At 38.3% G+C, this 24,631-nt stretch overlaps 1 protein-coding gene across 2 annotated transcripts in view; it reads left to right on the top strand.

Annotated features, from left to right (window-relative positions):
• The window catches only part of mael (germ-plasm component protein maelstrom), a 94,730-nt gene extending 89,459 nt beyond the window's left edge, over positions 1 to 5,271 (top strand). For both annotated transcript variants that reach the window (XM_076174216.1, XM_076174217.1), the window contains one exon: positions 4,864 to 5,271. In XM_076174216.1, the coding sequence (XP_076030331.1) occupies positions 4,864 to 4,922 (59 nt within the window). In that variant the 3' untranslated portion in view covers positions 4,923 to 5,271. The remainder of the gene's footprint in view (positions 1 to 4,863) is intronic.
• Positions 5,272 to 24,631: the final 19,360 nt, after the last annotated feature.

Below are 24,631 nucleotides of genomic sequence, written 5' to 3' on the forward strand. Positions count from 1 at the left end.
CTCAAAGCCAACACATCCACGCACATTAAATGACCCAAACCTTAGGGTGCTGGCCCGAGGCCCTCCAGCACCCCTTATGCCTTCACTTTTCTCTTTAGGATGTGTGCCCCTGTGGGGCTACAGGGAGAAGGATGCCTAGTCCCTCTCCCCGTCCCTTTTTTCTTGCCTCTAACGATCCAAGTGGGATACTTGGTGGCAGTATTCTTTTCCCCCACCACAGGGAATTCCCCCATCACAGAAAGATAATACTCAGAGAAATGGTACAGGACAGCATTAAGGGGTTGGGGGACAGCATAACGGAGTGACAGTCGTAGTATAAAAGTGTCATCATTTCTCTATGAACAGAATTTCTTCTATCATAGACAAAATGATGTGTGGCTCTGGTCCGTAGGGGCGCCCCATATAGACCCTAAAGTATCGACTGCATGCTACTTTGCCACAATAACAAGCAGCCAATACCCCAGACGGAGGAGTGGGAGGGAGTAAAGGATGGAGCAGAGATGGGTGTGGAGGAGGAATGGGGATGGTTCAAGGAGGGAGTCTTAAAGTGTGCAAGGATGGTGTGTGGAACAAGAAGGACAGGGGGAAATAGAAGAAAGGGTAGTGAATGGTGGGATGAGGAAACAAAGAAGGTTGTAGAAGAGAAGAAGCGAGCATTCACAGATTGGTTACAAAAGAGGACGGGGGAGTCACATGAGACGTACAAAGAAAAGAAAAGAGAAGTAAAGCAAAAGGTAAAGGAGGCAAAGAGGAGAGCAGATGTGAAATGGGGTAGGAGTATGACAGAAAATTTTGAAAGTAATAAAAAGATGTTTTGGAAAGAAATTAAGAGAGGAAGAGGAGGCGAATCAAGTAGAGAAGAAAAGGTAAAAGGTACAGATGGAGAGATGATAATGGAAGAGATGGCAGTAAGGGGAAGATGGGCAGAATATTTTAGGGAGTTGCTAAATGTGAAGGAGGATAGGGAAGGAAAGATAGCTGCAGTGGGAAATGCGAAGAAAATGAGAGTGATGAGTGAGGAGAATGGAGGAGAAATAAGGAAGGATGAGGTGAAGGCAGTTGTAAAGATGATGAAAGCAGGTAAGGCACCTGGTCTGGATGGATGCCATGCAGAATGTCTGAAAAAGGGAGGTTCAGTGATGGTGGACTGGTTGGTGAGGTTATTTAATGTTTGCTGGAGAGAGGGTAGAGTACCGGAGGACTAGAGAAGTGCCTGTATAGTTCCTCTTTACAAGGGAAAAGGGGACAAGTGTGAATGTAGTAGTTTCAGAGGGATTAGCCTGTTAAGTGTAGTAGGGAAGGCTTATGGGAGGATCTCAATTGAGAGGATTAGGAGAGGAACAGAAGGAGTAATTGGTGAGGAACAGTGTGGATTTAGGACAGGTAGAGGTTGTGTAGATCAGATCTTTGTGGTAAGACAGATATGTGAGAAAGCTATAGGAAAGGGGAAGGATGTTTTTTGGGCTTTTATGGATCTGGAAAAGGCTTATGATAGGGTAGACAGAAAGGCACTGTGGGAGGTTATGCAGATTTATGGGATAGGAGGAAAGCTTCTGGGAGCTGTCAAGAGTTTTTATGAGAGTAGTAGAGCTTGTGTCAGGATTAGAAATGGAGAGAGTGAGTGGTTTGAAGTAAAGGTGGGACTTCGGCAAGGATGCGTTATGTCGCCCTGGCTGTTCAACTTATACATGGATGGGGTGGTGCGAGAGGTGAATGCTAGGGTAGTGAGTCAGGGATTGGAGATGGTTAAAGAAAGTGGAGAAAAGTGGGAGGTGATCCAGCTGTTGTTTGCGGACGACACTGCGCTTGTGGCAGGGTCAGAGGAGGGATTGAGGAAGCTGGTGGCAGAGTTTGGGAGAGTATGTGATAGAAGAAAGCTAAAGATAAATGTAGGTAAAAGTAAGGTGATGAGATGTACAAGGGGTGAAAGTGGCAGTAGACTGGAAGTGAGCATTAAGGGAGAGCGACTGGAGGAAGTGGATAGTTTTAGATACTTGGGTGCAAGTGTAGCAGGAAAAGGTGGAGTGAAGGTGGAGGTAAAATGTAGATTGAGAGAAGCGAGTAAATGCCTTGGTGGATTAAAGAGTGTAATGAGGAATAGACATTTGGGAATGGATGCGAAGAGGAGACTGTATGAAGGAGTGATTGTGCCAACAGCACTGTATGGGGCAGAAACGTGGAACATAAGAGAAGAAGAGAGAAGGAGTTTGAATGTGTTTGAGATGAGGTGTCTGAGAAGTATGGTGGGGGTTACTAGGCTGGATAGAGTGAGAAATGAGGAGGTGAGGAGGAGAACAGGGGTGAAAAAGGAGCTGGGAGATAGGGTTGATGAAAGAATATTAGGATGGTTTGGACACATGGAAAGAATGAGTGAAGAAAGACTAGTAAGAGGTAGGGAAGGCAGATGTGGAGGGAGTGAACATGAGGGGACGTCCTAGGATGAGGTGAATGGATGGGGTGAAGGGGGCTTTGGGGAAGAGGGGAATGTCTGTTGAGGACGGAAGACAGAGGTGAGTGGAGAATGGTTGTATATGGATGATGTTGTGATTGCATGAGGAGGAATGGGCGGGGGGGTGGGGTAGTATGTGTGAGTAATTTTTGACGCAGCCCGAAGGGATTTCTCCCCGTCCTCTCCTTATATGCAAGGGGGGACGGAGAGGGGGGGGTCGCCGATTAAATGAAGCGGCCTTGCTGTGGATGTGCTGTGTCTTGCGACACTGCTTCTGACCCAGGGCGGTGGGCAGGGTGCAGGGATGACCCGTCATCCAGGAGGTGCTCAGATGAGAGGGAGGGTGGGAGGGGTGTGGAGTGTTTGTAGGGATGAAATGGGTGGGAGTGTTTTTATGCCTTTCCCTTTTTGGCTACCTCCCTTGTAAGGGGGAAAAATCCTTGGTATATGTATGTATGTAGTATTATCTTTAGGGGTCAATTTCTATCCTTAGAATAGTGACGAACCTTATATGCATCGTCTATGTCTTTCCCTGCATCTTGGACTCCATCCTGAATTTCTTTTAGGGTTGCTATTGCTGTCTCTTTTTCTTCTTTTATTCTCATGTGCCTTGCCAGACCATGTTTTTCTTTTAGTCCATATACCACAATACATTTTTTCCTATCCACTGTGTCTCTGACCCAATTTGCTTTTTCATTAACTATTTGGATAATTGCGTCATTTGCAATTTCGTGTATTTGTTGTTGGACTATTTCTTTGAAAACAATTTCTTTATTTTCAATGTTTTCCTTCCATTTTTTAATCTTTTCGATACTTTCCTCACCTAAGTTCTCTTTGATTTTTTTCAGTCATTGTATTTTGTTTATCTCTTTTTTTAAGTTTTCACTATTGTTAGTACCATTCATTCTCTTTTCATTGTCACTCTTCAGCTCTCTTGTATAATTTTTTTTTATTTAATCTCGTTTCTTAGATCCAAGTTAGTTTTCCTCAGGTCAGAAATTTCAGTGTTTGCTTGCACTAAACAATCCATTAGTCCAATGATTTCGTTCCTCAAGTCCATAATTTCATTCTCCCACTGTATCCTAATTTTGCTCATTTCCCTCTCTATCTCTAAGATCCGAGTTAAACTTCTCCTCTCATACTTACTGAATCCAGAACAAACATCGTTGTGATATTCCCTTGTGGTCGCTGGAGTCCCATAAAGTTTGTTGATGTGATGGTGGGAGTGAAATTATGGGTGCACAAGTAGAACAGGTCTAGGTGTTTGTGCATTGTTTTATATCTGCAAATGAGGTGGTCCCAGTTTTTGATCTAGTTGCACTGAACTAACTCCTTTGTCAGTTCAAGGTGATGGGTTTGGAGCATGTTGGACATGCATTTTGTGGTGGGTCCAGGATTGCTTTCTATATTTCCTACTAATAGTAGAAGAGAGATGATCACAGGAGAATCACCCTTCAATGTAGAAAAATGTGAAGTGGCATTGTTGTAAAAAGGGTTTTGGTACTTGCTTGGATAACCAAAGCTGTTCCCAGGGATTGATGCCACAGTGGCAGGGGTGTGCTGTAGTAGTTTGGGTCCCAGCTCTTGTGGTTGGGAGGTGGTTCCATTACACAGACACTGTCACACCAGTATTTGGTGCTCATATTTGGTCTATGTTCCGAGGGATAGGTGTGGGGGTTATTTTGTGTATAAGTGTGTCACATTCCATAATGAGTCTTTGGAGTTTTGGTGTAAAGTTTGGGTTGTGTTGTTGTTTCTGGGGATGTATTTCATGTCTGCATTTTGTACTATTGTATTGAAGGTGTGCACAACAGTGTCTATGTAAGTGGTGTATTGTTCAATGTAAGTTTTTGTGCTGTCTTTTCAGTTAAAGCTTCCCAATTTTCTCTCTTGTAATTGATGTACGTGTCTCTGTGGTCAACTGGTGTGTATTGTACTGTGATGCTGATAATGATTGGAAGGTGGTCGAATCTGAGAGCTCCAACCTATTTCAAAGAGGTTGTTGGGGTTAAACTGGGGGAACAGAAGGTGATGTCAGTAGACAAGGGGGTATATAGGGCTTGATCAGGGATATATGTATGATTGTGGGTATTGTTCATGATGGTCAGAGAGTCATGTTTGCAGATCAAAACCTCTGTCTGCGTCAGTGTTGTTGACATACCAGGCTGACAAGAATGATATTGGTGTTACTGTGGTTTTTCTCTCAGTAATGGAATGGTCATATTGGTGCTTAATAGGCCCTTGTTATAGATAGTTGCCTAGTAAAACAGGATGTCCTGTGGCCATTGTGAATTCCAGGGTATGCAATCTGTAGTGGTACCCCTGTCATCCCTGTCTCCCAAGCACTGCCCAGGTCAGAAGCAATGCAGCAGTAATACTTATTTTTCTGTAACTATTAAATATTTCTGTTACAGGTCGTGGCTTCAGATACAGAAAGGAAGAATCATCTGATAAGAACAAAACACCTCAATAAGTCATTAACTAAATGTAAAATATATTTTTGCCCAATTAATCTAATTTTCACAATCTTTTTTATTCTTTTTTATAGCTTTCATGTTTTAATTTTACAGAATTTTTTTGATATTAATAAAGACAATTTTGTTCAAATTACATTATTTTCCAAAATATTTAACCAAACATCACTGGAAATATTATGTTGCAACTTTGTTGTTACAGCTGAATATCTATATCTGAATTAATTCCACTCAACTATTTCGGTGGAATTGTCCAATTATTATGTAGATTTACCTTAAAGAAATAATGTAAATTTGGTTAATTCATTGTGAAACCTGAAAGTTCTCATTAAATTTTTTTATTGAAAATACTGGACTTTTTAAATCTGTATAATAATTGTGTATAGAATTAGACTTCACTTAATGGAACAGTCATCAGAAGGGACCAGTGAGGGTTACCTGCATGTAATAGTCCTGCAAGATGGACAGTGAAGCTGCCAATTTTCAAAATCCATCAACTCCCTCACCTCCAATCAAGAGGTGCAACCCTGAACGGCTGATGCAATCTCCAGACTGGGTGCTGAAACTATCAGTTGTTTTAAGAAACGATTAGACAACTTTATGGATGGGGATGACAGGTGGTGATGGATACGAAGCTGCCTAGTGTAGGCCTTATGGTCTCTTGCAGTCTCCTTCATTCTTATGTTCTTATCAACCTAAGATGCATTTCTTGCACTTTTTCGCACACTGAGAGCTGACAACCAGTGATTGCTCTCTTCTCCCTAATACTTTCAGCCAGTGACATGGGAATAGTTTCACATTGATACAACATAGCCTAAATTTTCTTCCCAGATGTCTGTGGGAGGTTTAAAAAATATGTGTGGGAGGTTTCAAAAATATGTTGTTAGATACTGTGAGGCTGCAAATTTTCCCACATAGTGAAGCTTAAGGCAACAATTGTCATCAGCAAATTGTTTATTTTAAATCCATACCAACCACTCGGTCCCTCTCTTCCAGTCCATCTATCTACTGTATATTCCAAGAGCTCCCCCCCCCCCATATTCCCAGCCATTTCATTCCACTCCTCCCATCTCAGCTCCTCATGGATGATGGGTCATCCCTGCATCTGGCAACTGCCTTGGGTCAAATGCAATACAGCAAGACACAGTACATCCACAGCAAGGCCACTTCACTTAATCAGCAACTCTCCCTCTCCATTCTCTCTCGCAGAAAAAGAGAAGACAGGCTGTCAAAATATCATTCACATATAAGCACCCCTACCCCCATCCCTCCCTTGCATAACAATATCCATACAAGTCATTTTCCCTTCATTCCTCAACAGACGTTTCTCTCTTCCTCAATGCCTCCTTCATCCTATCCATCCATCTCATCCTTGGTTGTCCCCTCAAGTTTAGTCTCCCCATCTCAACCTTCAACACCTCTTTAATCTTTCACCTCTCCGTGTGTCCAAACCATCCCATTGATTTTTCATCAGTCCTAGTTGTAATATATGGGAGGGGAGCTATGCTCGTGGTGACCCGTCTTTATATATCTCCGCATCAAGTTTTATCTTAAAATCTTGTATAGTGTTTGCACACACTGTTTTGTTGTCTAATTTGTTCCATGTATTAATCACTCTGTGTGGGAAACTGTTCCTTTTCAATTTTTTTCCATAACTATCTTTTTTCAGTTTTTTCTGTGTCCTCTCATTTTACCGTTGTCCCACACTAACAGGTCGTTCCTGTCTAAAACTTCCATTCCTTTCATTATTCTGTAGATAGTCAGCAAATCTCCTCTTTCTCTTCTTTGTTCCAGAGTTGGTAGGTTCAGTTTGGATAGTCTTTGCTCATATGTTAGTTCGGTGAGAGTCGGTGCCAGTTTGGTTGTCACTCTTTGTAATCTTTCTAGTTTTTTAATATTCTTTTTGGTACTGGGTGTCCAAAGTGATGCTGCATACTCAAGTTTTGGTCTTATTAGTGTAGTTAGTATTTTCTTTATCATTTCTTCATCCATATATGTAAATGCCACTTTGATTGACCTCAATAAATTGTAGGTTTCTCCGAATATTTTATTTATATGCTTATCAGGTTTCATGTCCTTTCCAATCATCACTCCAAGATCTTTTTCAGAGTTTGCTTTTTTTTATTTTTTCTTCTCCAATTCTATAATCTTTTGATATTCTGTTTTTACTCTTACCAAATTCTATTATACTGCATTTCTTTATATTAAATTTCACTTACCACTTTTGAGTCCAATTCCATATCGTGTCCAGATCTTGTTGCAATGAGTTGCAGTCCTCTTCCGTTTTTACCTTCTTAAGTAATTTTGCATCATCTGCAAAAAAAAAATTCATATAGCACTCCATGCCTTCATTCATGTCATTAATGTATATGGTGAACATGATCAGGGCCAGTACCGATCCTTGCGGGACACCGCTTTTTACTTCTTCGCAGTTGGAGAATTTTTCTCTAATTACAACTCTCATTTTCCTCCCAATCAGGAAGTCTTTCATCCATTCCAATAATTTTCCTCTGATGCCACCCTTTGATTCAATCTTATTTATTAATTTCCTGTGAGGTACCTTATCGAATGCCTTTTGCAGGTCCAGAAAAGCACAGTCCGCCCATCCATCTCTTTCTTGTATTATGTCTACTAATCTTGAGTAAAAGCAGATCAGATTTGTTGTACATGATCTCCCTTGTCTGAATCCAAATTGATTTGGGTTCAGTATAGATTTTTCTTCCAGGTATTTCCCATCTGTTTTTGACAACTCTCACAAATTCTTGCTATTGTGCTTGTTAGTGAGACCGGTCTGTAGTTAGATGGATCTCCTTTATCACCTCCCTTATAAATTGGTACAATGTTTGCCTTTTTCCAGTCCAATGGTACTTTTCCTTCTTTAAGTGAGGATTTAATTATATTATATATCAATTATATTATATATTTTGTCAGTTAATTCTTCCATACATTGTGAAATGGTATCACTGTTAAGTCATTCACAGTGTCACAGTTTCCAACATTACTGCTAGTATTTGGTTTAATAAATAAATTTTCAATTTGACAAACAGAAGATGCAGAAACTAGTGATTTTTCATTTTCAATAGTATTATACCTAGCTTTCAATTGATCAGAATGTCTACGCCAAAAATGAAATTTCCACTTTTGGTGAACACTTTTACAACATAATTTCTAGCACCTGTAACCTCAATAAGCCTGGTAACCAAAGTTAACCTATATATATATATATATATATATATAATTTTTTTTTTTTTTTTTTTTTTTTTTTTTTTCTTCTTCAAAACTGCTTGCCCAACTTCAAATCTGTTTTCTACACGAGCATTTTCTTGTTTTAACTAGCATGTTCTCTTCCTCCTTTGTTTTACTTGTTTTACATATGTCCAGAGGAGATTTAAATTTTCTGTGAAACATCATTTCTGTAGGGCTTTCTCTTGTACCTGAATGAATGGTTCTCCTGTTGTATAGAAACCTACGAACTCTTGTGTTAATTGATCCACTTTGATATTTTAGCATTCCCTGTTTAAAACTTTTAACATCTCGCAGCTAATCCATTGGATGCAGGGTGAAATGGAGCTAGATAGATCAGTTTTATTCCATTCCTTTCATAAAACTCTTTGATATCAGCAGAAACAAAATAAGCAGCATTATCAGAAACAATGACATCAGGAATACCAAAATTAGCAAAGGTTTTCCTTAACAGTTCCATAGTATTAGCACTTGTCATGTTTGAAGTATATTGAACATCAATAACATCTAAGATAAAAAGAAAAAAAAAAATTGTTTTTTATTGGTCCACAATAATCAATGTGAATCCTATTCCAAGGCTTACATACATACATATACCAAGGCTTTTTCCCCCTTACCAGGGAGGTAACTAAAAAGGACGATGCATAAAATCATTCCCACCCATTCCATCCCCGAAAACACTCCACACCCCTCCACCCTCCCTCCCATCTTAGCACCTCCTAGATGACGGGTAATCCCTGCACCCTGTCCACTGCCCTGGGTCAGAAGCAGTGCCGCAGGACACAGCAAGGCCGCTTCATTAAATCGGCGACCCCCCTCTCCGTCCCCCCATATAAAGGAGAGGACGGGGAGAAATCCCTTCGGGCTGCGTCAAAATTTTTGCTCACCCCCACTACCTCACCCCCCACTCCCCCGTCCATTCCACCTCATGCATCACAACATCCTCCATACACAACCACTCTCCACTCACCCCTGTCTTCTGTCCTCTCCTGTCCTCCCTCAACAGACACTTCCCTCTTCCCCAAAGCCCCCTTCATCCCATCCATCCATCTCATCCTAGGACGTCCCCTCATGTTCACTCCCTCCACATCTGCCCTCCACACCTCCTTTACCAGTCTTTCCTCACTCACTCCTTCCATGTGTCCAAACCATCCCAATACTCTTTCATCAACCCCATCTCCCAGCTCCCCCTCCACCCCTGTTATCCTCCTCACTTCTCACTCCATCAAGCCCAGCAACCCCCATCATACCCCTCAGACACCTCATCCCAAACATATTCAAGTTCCTTCTCTCTTCCTCTCCTATGTTTCATGTTTCTGCTCCATACAGTGCTGTTGGCACAATCACTCCATACAGTCTCCTCTTCGCATCCATTCCCAAATTTCTATTCCTCATTGCACTTTTTAAACCACCAAGGCATTTACTCACTTCTCTCAATCTACATTCTACCTCCACCTTCACTCCACCTTTTCCTGCCACATTTGCACCCAAATATCTAAAACTATACACTTCCTCCAGTTGCTCTCCCTTAATGCTCACTTCCAGATTACTGCCACTTTCACCCCTTGTACATCTCATCACCTTACTTTTACCCACATTTATCTTCAGCTTTCTTCTATCACACACTCTCCCAAACTCTGTCACCAACTTCCTCAATCCCTCCTCCGATCCTGCCACAAGCGCAGTATCGTCCGCAAACAACAGCTGGCTCACCTCCCACTTTTCTCCATTTTCCTTAACCATCTCCAGTCCTTGACCCACTACCCTTGCATTCACCTCTCGCACCACCCCATCCATGTATAAGTTGAACAGCCAGGGTGACATAACGCATCCCTGACGAAGTCCCACCTTTACCTCAAACCACTCGCTCTCTCCATTTCTAATCCTGACACAAGCTCTACTACTCTCATAAAAACTCTTGACAGCTCCCAGAAGCTTTCCTCCTATCCCGTATATCCGCATAACCTCCCACAGTACCTTTCTATCTACCCTGCCGTAAGCCTTTTCCAGATCCATAAAGGCCCAGAAAACATCCTTCCCCTTTCCTATAGCTTTCTCACATCTGTCTTACCACAAAAATCTGATCTACACAACCTCTACCTGTCCTAAACCCACACTGTTCCTCACCAATTACTCCCTCTGTTCCTCTCCTAATCCTCTCAATCAAGATCCACCCATAAGCCTTCCCAACTACACTTAACAAGCTAATCCCTCTGAAACTACTACATTCACACTTGTCCCCCTTTCCCTTGTAAAGTGGAACTATACTGGCACGCCTCCAGTCCTCTGGCACTCTACCTTCTCTCCAGCAAACATTAAACAACCTCACCAGCCAGTCCACCATCACTATACCTCCTTTTTTAAGACATTCTGCATGGCATCCATCCATACCAGGTGCCTTACCTGCTTTCATCATAATAACTGGTGCCTTCACTTCATCCTTCCTTATTTCTCCTCCATTTTCCTCACTCATCACACTCATTTTCTTTGCATTTCCCACTGCAGCTATCTTTCCCTCCCTATCCTCCTTCACATTAAGCAACTCCCTAAAATATTCTGCCCATCTTCTTCTTACTGCCTTCTCCTCCATTATCATCTCTCCATCTGCACCTTTTACCTTTTCTTCTCGACTTGATTCGCCTCCTCTTCCTCTTAATTTCTTTCCAAAACATCTTTTTATTATTTTCAAAAATTTCTGTCATACTCTTACCCCATTTTCCATCTGCTCTCCTCTTTGCCTCCTTTACCTTGTTCTTTACTTCTCTTTTCTTTTCCCTGTACGTCTCATATGACTCCCTCATCCTATTTTGTAACCAATCTGTGTAAGCTCGCTTCTTCTCTTCTACAACCTTCTTCATTTCCTCATCCCACCATTCACTACCCTTCCTTCTATTTCCTCCTGACCTTCTTGTTCCACACACCATCTTTGCACACTTTGTGACTCCCTCCTTGAACCATCCCCATTCCTCCTCCACACCTACCTCTACTCTATCCTTCACTCCCTCCCACTCCTCCTTCAGCTTCATCTTGTACTCCTTCTCCACATTAATTTGCTTGAAGAAGCTTGATTATTTCTAACACTACATTCATTACAACTTTTTTGTAAGCTCTTCAATATCATCAGAAAGCTTGGGCCACCAAATGTTTTCTCTAGCCTCAGCTTTCATTGCCACAATTCCATTATGACTGGAATGCAGTAGCTCTAACACTAGCTCTTAAGGCAGATGGAACAGTAACTCTATTTTTAAACAGAACAATACCATTATGAATGGATAAATAATTTTTAACATGAGAATATTCTCTACAAATGTCAGAATTGTTATTCCATCCAAATTTTACAAGATAAATGAATTTACTCAGTACAGGATCTTTTGTCATTTTCTTCATAGTTTCAAAAGAAAAGTTAAAGCGTTGAAATTTTCTGTAAGTTTCACATTCTGCTGGTGTACCTGAATTGTATCATCATCAATAGGTAACCTACTCAAAGCATCAGCAGCTACATTGTTCTTACAGCTTTTGTGAACAAGATCATAGCTATATTGTGACAACAAAAACGACCACCAATCTTGCATTTGAATTTATTAATTGCTTTGTTTTTTCCAAACAATCCAAGAAGTGGTTTCAGTTCTCAATTCAAAATTCCTACCTGATAGATAGTATTTAAATTTTGTGACACCAAACACTAGTGCTAGCCCTTCCCGGTCAGTCTGTGAGTAATTTTCCTCAGCAGAAGTAAGCTTTTTACTACCAAATGCAATAGGTTTTTCAACATTATTTTCAACCTGTATTGATACACAACCTACACCTACTGGAGAAGCATCACATTCTAGAATCAATTTTGACTTTCCAGTAAAGCATGATAAAACATTAGATTTACATAAAGCTTTTTAATGACATAAGCTACTTGGCACTGTTTTGACCACACACACTTGACATTGTTTTTTGTTAAATCAGAGTGGTGACAAAATTTCAGAAAACTTATGAATAAATCTACTATAGAAGGTGATTAATCCAAGAAATGAATGTAGCTCATGCAAGTTTTTTGGTACAGGAACATCTAGGATAGTTTTAACTTTATTTGGTGATGGAAATGAGCCTTTTCCAGAAACCACATAACCAAGGAAATTGATTACAGTCTTATTAAACTCACATTTTTCCAGATTCAACTTTACACTAGCTTCAATCAATTTATTTAAAACAAGCTTAACTTTATTACTTTGGTGTTCTCTTGACTTGGCACATATAAAGATGTCATCTAAATAATTTGATCGTCAATACCACTTAATAACTGTGATATATACCTTTGAAAAATTCCTGGTGCTGATGCCAGTCCAAAAGGCAATCTTTTGGATTTAAACAAGCCCTTTTCAGTTGAGATAACAAGGTATTTCTGGTCTTCAGACACTTTTATTTGCAAATATGCATTATACAAATGGAGCTTACAGAACACCTTATTATCTCCAACTGTAGCCAACATTTCATCAAGCTTAGGTAGGTAATGGGTATTTCTTAATATTAATTTGACTATTTAAATCCTTAAAATCAGTACAAATTCTTTCAAAACTGGTACAATGGGTGAAGCCCAGTCACTATAAGCTACAGGTTCTATGATTTCATTGTCTACGAGCTTTTGTACAGCAATATCAACTAACTCTTTGTGCACTAATGGCACTTGCCTTGCTTTGATGAATTTAGGAGTAGCATCTTTAATAGGCAAATTTTTATTTATTTTATAACTATCCAAAAGTTGTTTAGGATTATCAGAAACATTCATGTCATTTACTGAGTTCACTTTCTAAACCTGTGATCTTTATGCCTACTTTGTTCATTAGATCTCTACCACATAAATCATTACAGTGTGAATCAGTAACAAAAAATCTATGCTTTGTATCATAGTTATTAAATCTCACTACAAGATTAACTTGACCTTTTACTTTTATTTGATGACCTCCATAAGCAGTCAATTCTTTGGAAGATGGAGCCATTTTAACATTTAGTACTTTTACCAATTTTCACTGAATAGTGAATCACATGAACCAGGATCTATCTCAAAGGTATAAATTTATCATTTAACACAAACTTGTATATTTCTGGTTTAACAGATTTTATACAATTACAAGAAACTTTCAGCAACATGCTTTTATCAACATTATAAGCACTACACTGGTGTTCTTCATGCACTGGATTAGGTTCAGAAACTGATTTTATGTTTTTGTTCTTAAAACTTTTAGAGCTATTTTGCTTTTATGCATAATTTTGTTTATATCTACAATTTTTTTTCTAAATGACCCTAGTGACCACAAGTGTCATTTAAAGTCTTTAAACCTACAAGCAGAACTTGGTTGTGGGAAACCACAATGCTTACACTTTGATGTAGTCTTGCTATGCACTTTGTGCACAGTTGTACCTGATGAACTGGAATTAGCCATCTCTCCTTCCCCCATGTGAACTTTTTCAAGCAACAGAATGCATTCTAGGAGTGTTGAAGGTGTCAATGCTTCTAGTTTCAGGTCTTTGGCAAGTAGATCTTTGAAGTATGGTTTGCCATCAATGACCATAAATAGTTGGTCTTGCAGCCTGGCATCAAACGTTGTACCAAAGTTGCAATCCTTAGCCAGTCTCTTCAGGCCTGCATAGAGCTCATTCACAGTTTCTATTTTAACTATACACCATTGTTGAAAAGAACACAAGCTTCGGTGATATGGTGGCTTTGTAATGAAGTGGTTTTTCATTAATTCAATTAGCTCATATGTCTTGGTAGTTGGCATGTCTGGTGTAGTCAATTTTGCTAAAATTCCAAACATTTTTGTGCCTATGCACACAAACAGCTGATTTTTCTTTTTGTCAGCATCAGTTATATCCTGTGTGGCTACATGGGCTTCAAACAAAGCCAAGTAGACATCAAAAGGGAGTTCTTTAGGATTAAACAGTCCAATCTTGATTGAAGATGCCATAATTAACTTTGGTCTAGCTTCTTGGCTAGAAGAATTTCAGACAACTTTAGGTAACCATAAACCTTTCTCCTCTCTAATAGGAGGGAAAAAAACAAAAAAAAAAACAGTGATGTCCGGTGTTGTGAAACGGGAAGCAATATAAGCAAAAGCACCTACGCTCGGTGTGGTCACCTTTAGCATAGCCTAAAACCCAGGCATCATGATGCACGTAAATGAAGGAAGCTGTGGTACCCACACTAGATGCGTTTACCACTGTTTTCTGGTCTTAACCACCAAGAAAAACACTTTGATCCTCGCTGCCATTGGTGTATCTTAATTTTTCCGTACGTGCCAATCAGTTTCTTTGTAAATATCCATACATTAGTAAGGGTAAACCAAACGCATGCTTCCAACAACACCGTCTATATTGTACTGTCTATGTTTACATCATGGTGCTCAAAGTGCATGCAAAAACATTAACAAAACAAAAGCAAAAGGGGCATATTGACATTAACCTAAACATTGTTTTAATCTGAATACACTACAGAGATCATGGAAGTAAATTAAGAAAGACCACAAGTAAAAAGGATGAAGAAATACAGTGTTCCATACTTACCATAATGTATTTACCTAGTTGTATTTTGCGGGAAGGGGAGCTATGCTTGTGGTGTCCTGCCATTATATCTCGCAGTGTCTAGTTTGCTTTTAAACTCATGAATGGTTTTTGTGCATACTATTTCATTATCCAGTTTGTTCCAAGTGTCCAAAACTATATGTGGAAAACTGTTTTTCTTCAGTTCTCTTCTATAGCTATGTTTTTTTATTTTCTTACCATGTCCTCTTGTGTTTCTCTTGTCCCAGTTAAGTAAGTCCTCTCTATCAAGTATCTCTGTGCCTTTCATGATTCTGTAGATGGTCAGTAGGTCACCTCTCTCTCTTCTTTGCTCCAGTGTCGGTAACTCCAGTTTAGCCAATCTCTCCTCATATGATAGGTTTGCAAGTGCAGGTGCCATTTTTGTAGCTGCTCTTTGGATTCTTTCTATTTTCTTTATATTCTTTTTGGTACTGGGGGACCACAATATCTAGGCCTTATCAATGTAACCAATATTTTTTTTATCATGTCTTCATCCAAGTATGCAAATGCCACTTTTATTGATCTTAGCAAGTTGTAAGTCTCCCCGACAATTTTGTTAATCTGTTTATCATAAGGACAAGTCGTTCGTGATAATTACTCCCAAATCTTTTTCGGATCCTACTTTCTTTACTTCCTTGGTTCCAATTGTATATTTTCCTGATATTCTGTTTTTGCTTTTTCCAAACTCCATTATGCTACACTTCTTAGTATTAAAGTCCACTTCCCATTTCTAACTCCAGTTCCATACCTTATTCAGGTCTTCTAGCAGTGCTTCACAGTCCTTATCAGTTTCTACTTTCCTTAACAGTTTGGCATCATCAGCAAAAAAGCTCATGTAACAGTTCACGTCCTTGTCCATGTCATTCATATAGATATCAAACATTATTGGTGCCAGTACAGATCCTTGCGGTACTCCACTGATCACCTCTTTCCAATCTGAATATTTTTCTCTGAGCACTACTCTCATCTTTCTACCAGTCAGGAAGTCCTCCATCCATTTTAGTAGGTTCCCTTGTATTCCTCCTATGTGTTCCAGTTTTTTTGTAATTATCTGTGTGGTACTTTGTCAAAGGCTTTTTGCAAGTCTAGAAATGCACAATCAGCCCATCCATTTCTTTCTTGCACTTTGTTTATTAGCTTTGAGTAGAAGCATATTAAGTTTGTGGTACATGATCTTCCTTGTCTGAACCCGAATTGTCTTGGGTTTAATATGTTGTTGTCTTCCAGATGTTTTACCCATCTATTCTTGATGACTTTCTCACAAATTTTGGCTATAGTGCTTGTTAGTGATACTGGCCTATAGTTGGTGGGTTCTTCGTTGTTTCCTCCTTTATATATTGGTACAATGTTAGCATTTTTCCAGTCATTAGGTATCTTTCCTTCTTTGAGTGAGCTATTTATTATGATGTGTATTTTGTGCGTTAGTTCTTCTTTGCATTCCTTTAGAATCCAATTTGCAATACCATCCGGGCCATGTGATTTTCTGACATCCCGTTTTGATAGATGTTCTGATATTTCTTTTTGTGATGTAAACTCACTCATGTGGGGAGATTGCTTGTTATTATCTATGTCCCAATTTTGTATTCTCTCTGGTGAAGACAGATTTAAAGTGGTTGTTCATGACTTTGGCCATCTCTAATTCTTTTGTATTCTATATTTCTTTTGCGTAGTTTCACCATTACCTGTTTGGTTTTAAGTTTACCATTCACATACCGATAGAATAGCTTGGGTTGATCTTTGCATTTATCTATAATCTTCTCATGGTTCCTTTTTTCCTCCTCACATTAACATACTCATTTCTATAGTTTATATAAATTTGCCATTTGCTTTGTTTTTTGTCTTTTCTCCACCTTTTCCAAGCTTTGTCCCTTCTGTCTTTTGCCTCACTGTCTCAGGACCACCCCAACACACACACACACACAAACACACACACACACACACACACACACACACACACACTTTCAACGAACGGACGGCTTGAAGAACGTTCTGAAGAAAAGTGCAGATTGTGGATCCCAACGCAAAGAGAAGTGCCTTTTTGTATTTGCAGGGTGGGGGAAATTGCTCGTGGGGTAGTGGGAAAGTAAGGAAAGAGGAGAAGGGGAGGGATTGCTGGGGAAATGGAAGGTAATGAGGAGGTGGAGGAATTGGCCCTGACGGGCCGCCGAAAGGTGGACAAACGACCGCAAGACGAGCTGGATGATGATGACATGTCTAATAGGAATGTGAAGATTAGAGGTATAGATAGGAGCAATATAGTAGAAAGTGATGAGAATATTTTCAAGGGATTTAAAGAGGGTGGGGGGGACAAGACTAGAAGAGAAGGTCGATAAGATGAACGAGGACTTGGAGCGTAGGTTCGGTAATGTTGACAGTATAATACGAAGAATTGAAAAATTGGAAGAACTAGAGAGGGCGAACAAAAACTTAACTAAGGAAATTGAAGAATTAAAACAACAGTTAAAAGAAGTAAAAGATGAGAATAAAGTCTTAAAGGAGAATAATATGGAGAACAAGGAGGGTTGGAAAAAAATTCAAGAAAATAGCAAGGTTGCATTCACTGACATAATCAGACAGCAAATGAATGAACAAACTGAAAACTCAGTTATTAAAGTGATGAGACAGAAGGAGAATATAGTAAGAGACTTAGCAGACAAAAAGAAATGTATAATTATATTAGGAATGGAAGAGAAACATAACCCAGATATAACCACAAGAATCAAAGAGGAAAATGAAAAAGTAAGCCAATTACTAGAATTAGTTCAGGAAGATGAACCAGAAATTATGAAACAAATCGAAGAGAAATTTAGACTCGGAAAGTATAGCACAGACAAGACCAGACCAATTAAGATTAAATTAAAGTCACAAACAATGGCAGAGAATATCTTATCCAAAACAGGGAAACTAGCAACAAGTGAACAGTACAAAAAGATATGGATAAAAAGAGAAATGAATAAAGAGGAAAGAGAGAAAGAAAAGCAGAAAAGACTGGAAGCTAAGGCAAAAAACGAGAACAGAACGGAGTGAGAGAGAGATTCTATTGGAGAGTAGTGAACATGAAACTAAGGAAGTTCGACATACAAAAGAAAAACATAAGGGAAACAGAGAACACAATGGAAGTAGCAGAAAACTAAGAGTGTCTTACACAAATATAGATGGATTAATAACAGGATTGAATGAGCTGAATGATTATTTGAAAGAAAAAGAACCAGACATAATGGGAATTGTAGAAACAAAATTAAAAGGCCCACTACCACCCAACAGTGTAGGACATGATGCATACAATTATTGGATTAGAAACAGAGAGAAAAAGCAAGGGGGTGGAGTTATGTTCCTGACTAAGAAGGATATAAACGTGAAAGGTGTCATATATGGAAAGAATACAGTAGAGATGATTATGATAGAAGTGGAAGACAGAGATAAGAAGAGCAGAAAATTTGTGATAAATTATGTGCCTCCAAAAACAGCCTCATGGGAGGAGAGTGAACATAAAAGTATGTTAGAGGACACAAAGATAACATTAAATAATATAATGGAAGATGGAGGAAGAATAGTTATGATGGGCGACTTTAATTGCAAAGAAATCTGCTGGGAAGAAATGACAGTAAAGGGTGGAGATGACTCATGGGGAAACGCTCTACTTGAGATGATTATTGACCACACAATGACACAATGGATACAGGAGAACACTAGGTATAGAAATGAAGAAGAACCATCGAGACTAGACTTATTAATTACATCTGAACCTAGAATAGTGGACAAGATTGAATATAAAACACCAATAGGTAAAAGTGACCACATATTGATTGAACTGGAACTTAATGAAGAAAAATATATCAAAAGAAATGAACAATATAGAAAAGGAAGAATGATGTATGAAAAAACAAACTTTGATAAAATAAGAGAATTCTTTCAACAAGAAAACTGGGAAGAAATATACAAAGAAGAAACATCAGTGGAAAAGAAAATTTACAAAAAAGGAGTGGAAAAGTATGTCCCAAGACAAAAACAAGAAAAAGAATATGTAAAATGCTGGTACAACAAAAGTTGTAGGGAGTTAAAAGACAAAAGAGACAAAGCCTGGACCAGATGGAAAAAAGACAGAAAACCTGAAAATTGGAAAATATATACCAGTTATAGAAATGAATATGTACAAACATGCAGAGAGGAAAAGAGAAAATATGAAAAAGACGTCATAGAAAAATGTAAAGATCAACCAAAACTATTCTACAGATTTGTAAACAATAAACTGAAAAACAAACAGGACTTGGAGAAATTAAGACAAGGGGGAGTTGAATACACTGAGGAAATAGAAATGGCGGAAATTATGAACAAACATTTTAAATCAGTGTTTACAAGGGAGAACATACAACCTGAAGAGATTGAATGGAAAGAGAAAGTCCCCCCTATAGAAAAAATAGAAGTATCAAAGAATGAAATATTGATACAATTGAGTAATCTTGATGTCAGAAAATCACATGGACCAGATGAAATAGCAAACTGGATTCTGAAAGAATGCAGGAATGAACTGGCAGACAAAATACATAGCATAATAAGCAGTTCCTTGAAAGAAGGAAAAGTTCCAGAAGATTGGAAAAAAGCAAATATAGTACCTATATATAAAGGAGGAAATAAAGAAGAACCTACCAACTATAGACCAGTCTCTCTAACAAGTACAATAGCAAAAATTTGTGAAAGAATTATCAAAAATAGATGGGTAAAATACTTGGAAAAAAACAACGTACTAAATCCAAGGCAATTTGGATTCAGACAAGGACGATCATGCGTCACCAATTTAATATGCTTCTATTCAAGGCTAATAGATATAATACAAAAAAGAGATGGATGGGCTGATTGTGCATTTCTAGACCTAAAAAAAGCTTTTGACAAAGTACCACATAAGAAGTTGCTTAAGAAACTAGAATCTGAAGGAGGAATACAAGGTAAATTACTAAATTGGATGGAAGACTTTTTGCAAGAAAGAAAAATGAGAGTAGTGATAAGAAACCAGCACTCAAAATGGAATGAAGTAATAAGCGGTGTCCCGCAGGGAACAGTCCTGGCCCCAATAATGTTTGCTATATATATTAATGATATGGATGAAGGAATTGAAAGCTATATGAGCTTCTTTGCAGACGATGCAAAACTACTGAAAAGAGTGAAAACTGAAGAAGATTGTGAATCACTACAGAGAGATCTAAATAAAGTACAGGAATGGAGTAAGAAGTGGGAGATGGAGTTTAATACAAAAAAGTGTAGTATAATGGAATTTGGAAAAAGCAAAAACAGAATAACAGGATCATATAATTTGGGAGAAGAGGGAATAAATAAAGTAGAAAATGAAAAGGACCTGGGAGTCATTGTTATGAATAATATGTCACCTGAAAAACATATAAATAAGATTTTTGGAGAAACTTATAATTTAATAAGAACAATCAAAGTGGCATTTACATACCTGGATGAAGAAATGGTGAGGAAAATACTAATCACCCTGGTAAGACCAAGATTAGAATATGCAGCAACAATATGGTCACCAAGTACAAAAAAAAATGTATAAAAAAAACTTGAAAGAATACAAAGAGCAATTACAAAACTGGCACCAACACTCTCAAAACTATCATATGAAGAGAGACTACAAAAACTTGAACTACAGACACTAGAGCAAAGAAGAGAGAGAGGAGATTTGATAGCTATTTACAGAATCATGAAAGGCATAGAAATTACTGATAGAGAGAATCTGATAAAATGGGATGACAGAAATACAAGAGGACACGGAAAGAAAATAAAAAAAGACAGCTATAGAAGAGATTTGAAAAAGAACAGCTTTCCACACAGAGTAATAGACAGTTGGAACAAGTTAGATGAGAAAGTGGTGTGTGCAAAAACAATACATGAATTTAAAAATTGTTTTGATAAAATGAGAAATGAAGACGGGACCCCACGAGCATAGCTCCCCTTCCCGTAATATACAACTAGGTAAATACACACACACACACTTCAACGAATGGACGGCTTAGAAGACGTTCTGAAGAGAATTGAAGTTTGTGGATCCCAACACAAAGAGAAGTGCCTATTGTATTTACAGGGTGGGGGGGGAATTGCTCGTGTAGTAGGAAAGTAGGGAAAGAGGAAAGGGGGAGGGAATACTGAGGGAAATGGAAGGAAATGAGGAAGGAGTAGACTTGGCCCAGGCAGACAGGCGAAAGGTAAACAAAAGGCCTCCCGATGACGATGAAATGTCTAATAAAAATGTAAAGATTAGAAGTATAGACAAGAGCAATACAGTAGAAAGTGATGAGAATATTTTCCAGGGATTTAAAGAGGGTGGGGGACCCCCCCCCCCCCGACTGACAAGACTAGAAGAGAAGGTCGATAAGATGATCGAGGACTTGGAGCGTAGGTTCGGTCATGTTGACAGTATTATACGAAGAGTTGAAAAATTGGAAGAACTAGAGAGGGCGAACAAAAACTTAACTAAGGAAATTGAAGAATTAAAAAAACAGTCTTAAAGTCTTATATTAGGAATGGAAGAGAAACATAACCCAGATAGAACCACAAGAATCAAAGAGGAAAATGAAAAAGTAAGAAATTTACTAGAATTAGTTCAGGAAGATGAACCAGAAATTATGAAACAAATCGAAGAGAAATTCAGGCTAGGGAAATATAGTACAGACAAGACCAGACCAATCAAGATTAAATTCAGGTCACAAACTACGGCTGAGAATATCTTATCCAAAACAGGGAAACTAGCAACAAGTGAACAATATAAAAAGGTATGGATAAAAAGGGAAATGAATAAAGAGGAAAGAGGAAGAAAAACAGAAAAGACTGGAAGCAAAGGAAAAAAACGAGATAAGAACGGAGTCAGAAAAAGAGAGATTCTATTGGAGAGTAGTGAATATGAAACTAAAGAAAGTCGACATACAAGAGAAAAACAAAAGGGAAACAGAGAACACAATGGAAGTGGCAGAAAACTAAGAGTGTCTTACACAAATATAGATGGATTAATAACAGGATTGAATGAACTGAATGATTATTTGAAAGAAAAGGAACCAGACATAATGGGAATTGTAGAAACAAAATTAAAAGGTCCACTACCACCCAACAGTGTAGGACATGTTGCATATAATTATTGGATTAGAAACAGAGTGAAAAAGGAAGGGGGTGGAGTTATGTTCCTGACTAAGAAGGATATAAACGTGAAGGGTGTCACATATGGAAAGAATACAGTAGAGATGATAATGATGGAAATAGAAGACAGAGATAAGAAGAACAGAAAGTTTGTGATAAATTTTGTGCCCCCAAAAACAGCCTCGTGGGAAGAGAGTGAACATAAAAGTATGTTAGAGGACACAAAGATAACATTAAACAATATAATGGAAGAGGGAGGAAAAATAGTTATGATGGGCGACTTTAGTTGCAAAGAAATCTGCTGGGAAGAAATGACAGTAAAGGGTGGAGACGGCTCATGGGGAAACGCTCTACTCGAGATGGTTACTGACCATACAATGACACAATGAATACAGGAGAACACTAGGTATAGAAATGAAGAAGAGCCATCGAAACTAGACCTAGTAATTACATCCGAACCTAGACTAGTGGACAAAATTGAATATAAAACACCAATAAGTAAAAGTGACCACATATATGAAAAGAAATGAACAATACAGAAAAGGAAGAATGATGTATGAAAAAACACATATATGAAAAGAAATGAACAATACAGAAAAGGAAGAATGATGTATGAAAAAACAAACTTTGATAAAATAAGAGAATTCTTTCAAAAGGAAAACTGGGAAGAAATATACAAAGAAGAAACAACAGTAGAAGAGCAATGGAATATTTTGACAAAAATTTACAAAAAAGGAGTGGAAAAGTATGTCCCAAGACAAAAACAAGAAAAAGAATATGTAAAATGCTGGTACAACAAAAGCTGTAGGGAGTTAAAAGACAAAAGAGACAAAGCCTGGACCAGATGGAAAAAAGACAGAATGTAAGGACAGGAATTTTGAAGGGATATTATTTTTGGAATTTCGTTTTATTTATCTATTTATTTATTTGAGTGTTGATTTGAGAGACTGGGTATTATGGACGTCGTGACGGTTTTACTCAACCAAGAAGCAAAGTAGAAAATAGAGCCTTAATAGACCATGAATTTATTCTATTCTATGTCTGCCTATCAAGATGTGTTGGCAAAGAGCCTTACTATAATCATTGAAGAAAAACATACAATAGGAGATAGCTACAAATATATTTCAGCTGATTTTGGTTCAACTAAAGCTTCGAGACGACATTAGAATGTTCTCGAACATAGCGGGCGCACCGTAGCTCCGCCCACCCGTGACGTCACTAAACACGTTCGGACAGAGGCGTAAACTAAGGCCATTAATTTTAAGAGTAATAGGAAAAATTCCCAACTTTCAGTTCAGGATTCCACTAGAGAAATAGTTTAGGGAGAGATTGTAGCAGCTAGGGGCTCTGTTGAGAAGCGAAATGAAGTTTTACGAAATAATACAACAGGGAGGTTAGTAGTTTACCCGTAGATACGAACACATAGCCGTCTCGTTCTTTTTGTGCGCAGCTAAAATTTTAATCTGATGCCAAAAATGATTCCGATAACAGGTATGGACACGTTCTGTAAGATTAATGAAAACAAATGTCAATATGTGAGTTAAATGATATAGTGCAGATATAGTAGGTAGATAGTTATTATTATTATTAAGTTTTGAATCTGATGCCAAAAATGATTCCGATAACAGATATGGAAAAAGGGGTTTAAGGGAGTGTACTTCACAAACACTTTGAGTATATACATTAGCTATGAGGGTGTAATCCTTAGAGTATAATTCTGTCTGTGATCGTTCTCTAATAAGAATACGGGGTTGAAGGTAGACACAGTGCTTGAAGGTAGACACAATATTGTAAGTAGACCTATACAGTGACCGGAAGGTTGGAGCGTAAATAACTACGTTTTTCCACGTGCCTGTGACCTTAATTATGATGCCCATAAGAAAGAAAAAACTGTGTTATTAAATGTCTCGCATACCCATATATTTTTCATATTGTAAGGATCAATAGATTAGTTGGAGAAAACCACAATACACTTTTGCATTTCCTTACTATATTTTTGCTTCAGTGTAATAATTAACACATAGCAGACTTTCACTTATATTCTTTTACTACCCCCCCCCCCCCACTTGGGCATAGGCCTTTTCGCTACCCAGAACCAACCCCGAACGACCTGAGGAAAGGGGACGGAGTCAGACGTGAATAACAAGGAGCAGTTTCCATTTACGGTCAGATATATCCATATAGACGATTGGGTGGTGGCAGCGTATACCTTGATTTTTTTTATTTCCCAAATTGTTCTTATGTGGGTATCTCTGATCACTCCCATTGGAGGTGCTCTTGGTTAAACACTAATCAATCGACGGCACCACAAGAAGACCTGAAAAATGGAAAATATATACCTGCTATAGAAATGAATATGTACAAATGTTCAGAGAGGAAAAGAGAAAATATGAAAAAAGATATCATAGAAAAATGTAAAGATCAACCGAAACTATTCTACAGATTTGTAAACAATAAACTGAAAAACAAACAAGACTTGGAGAAATTAAGAAAGGAGGGAGTTGAATACACTGAGGAAATGGAAATGGCGGAAATTATGAACAAACATTTTAAATCAGTGTTTACAAGGGAGAACATACAACCTGAAGAGAACGAATGGAAAGAGAAAGTCCCCCCTATGGAAGAAATAGAAGTAACAAAGAATGAAATATTAACACACTTGAGTAATCTTGATGTCAGAAAATCGCATGGACCAGATGAAATAGCAAACTGGATACTAAAAGAATGCAGGAATGAACTGGCAGACAAAATACATAGCATACTAAAG

This window comes from Oratosquilla oratoria, chromosome 35, assembly GCF_046742065.1.
Source record: "Oratosquilla oratoria isolate Oo_2021 chromosome 35, ASM4674206v1, whole genome shotgun sequence".
NCBI lineage: Eukaryota > Metazoa > Arthropoda > Malacostraca > Stomatopoda > Squillidae > Oratosquilla > Oratosquilla oratoria.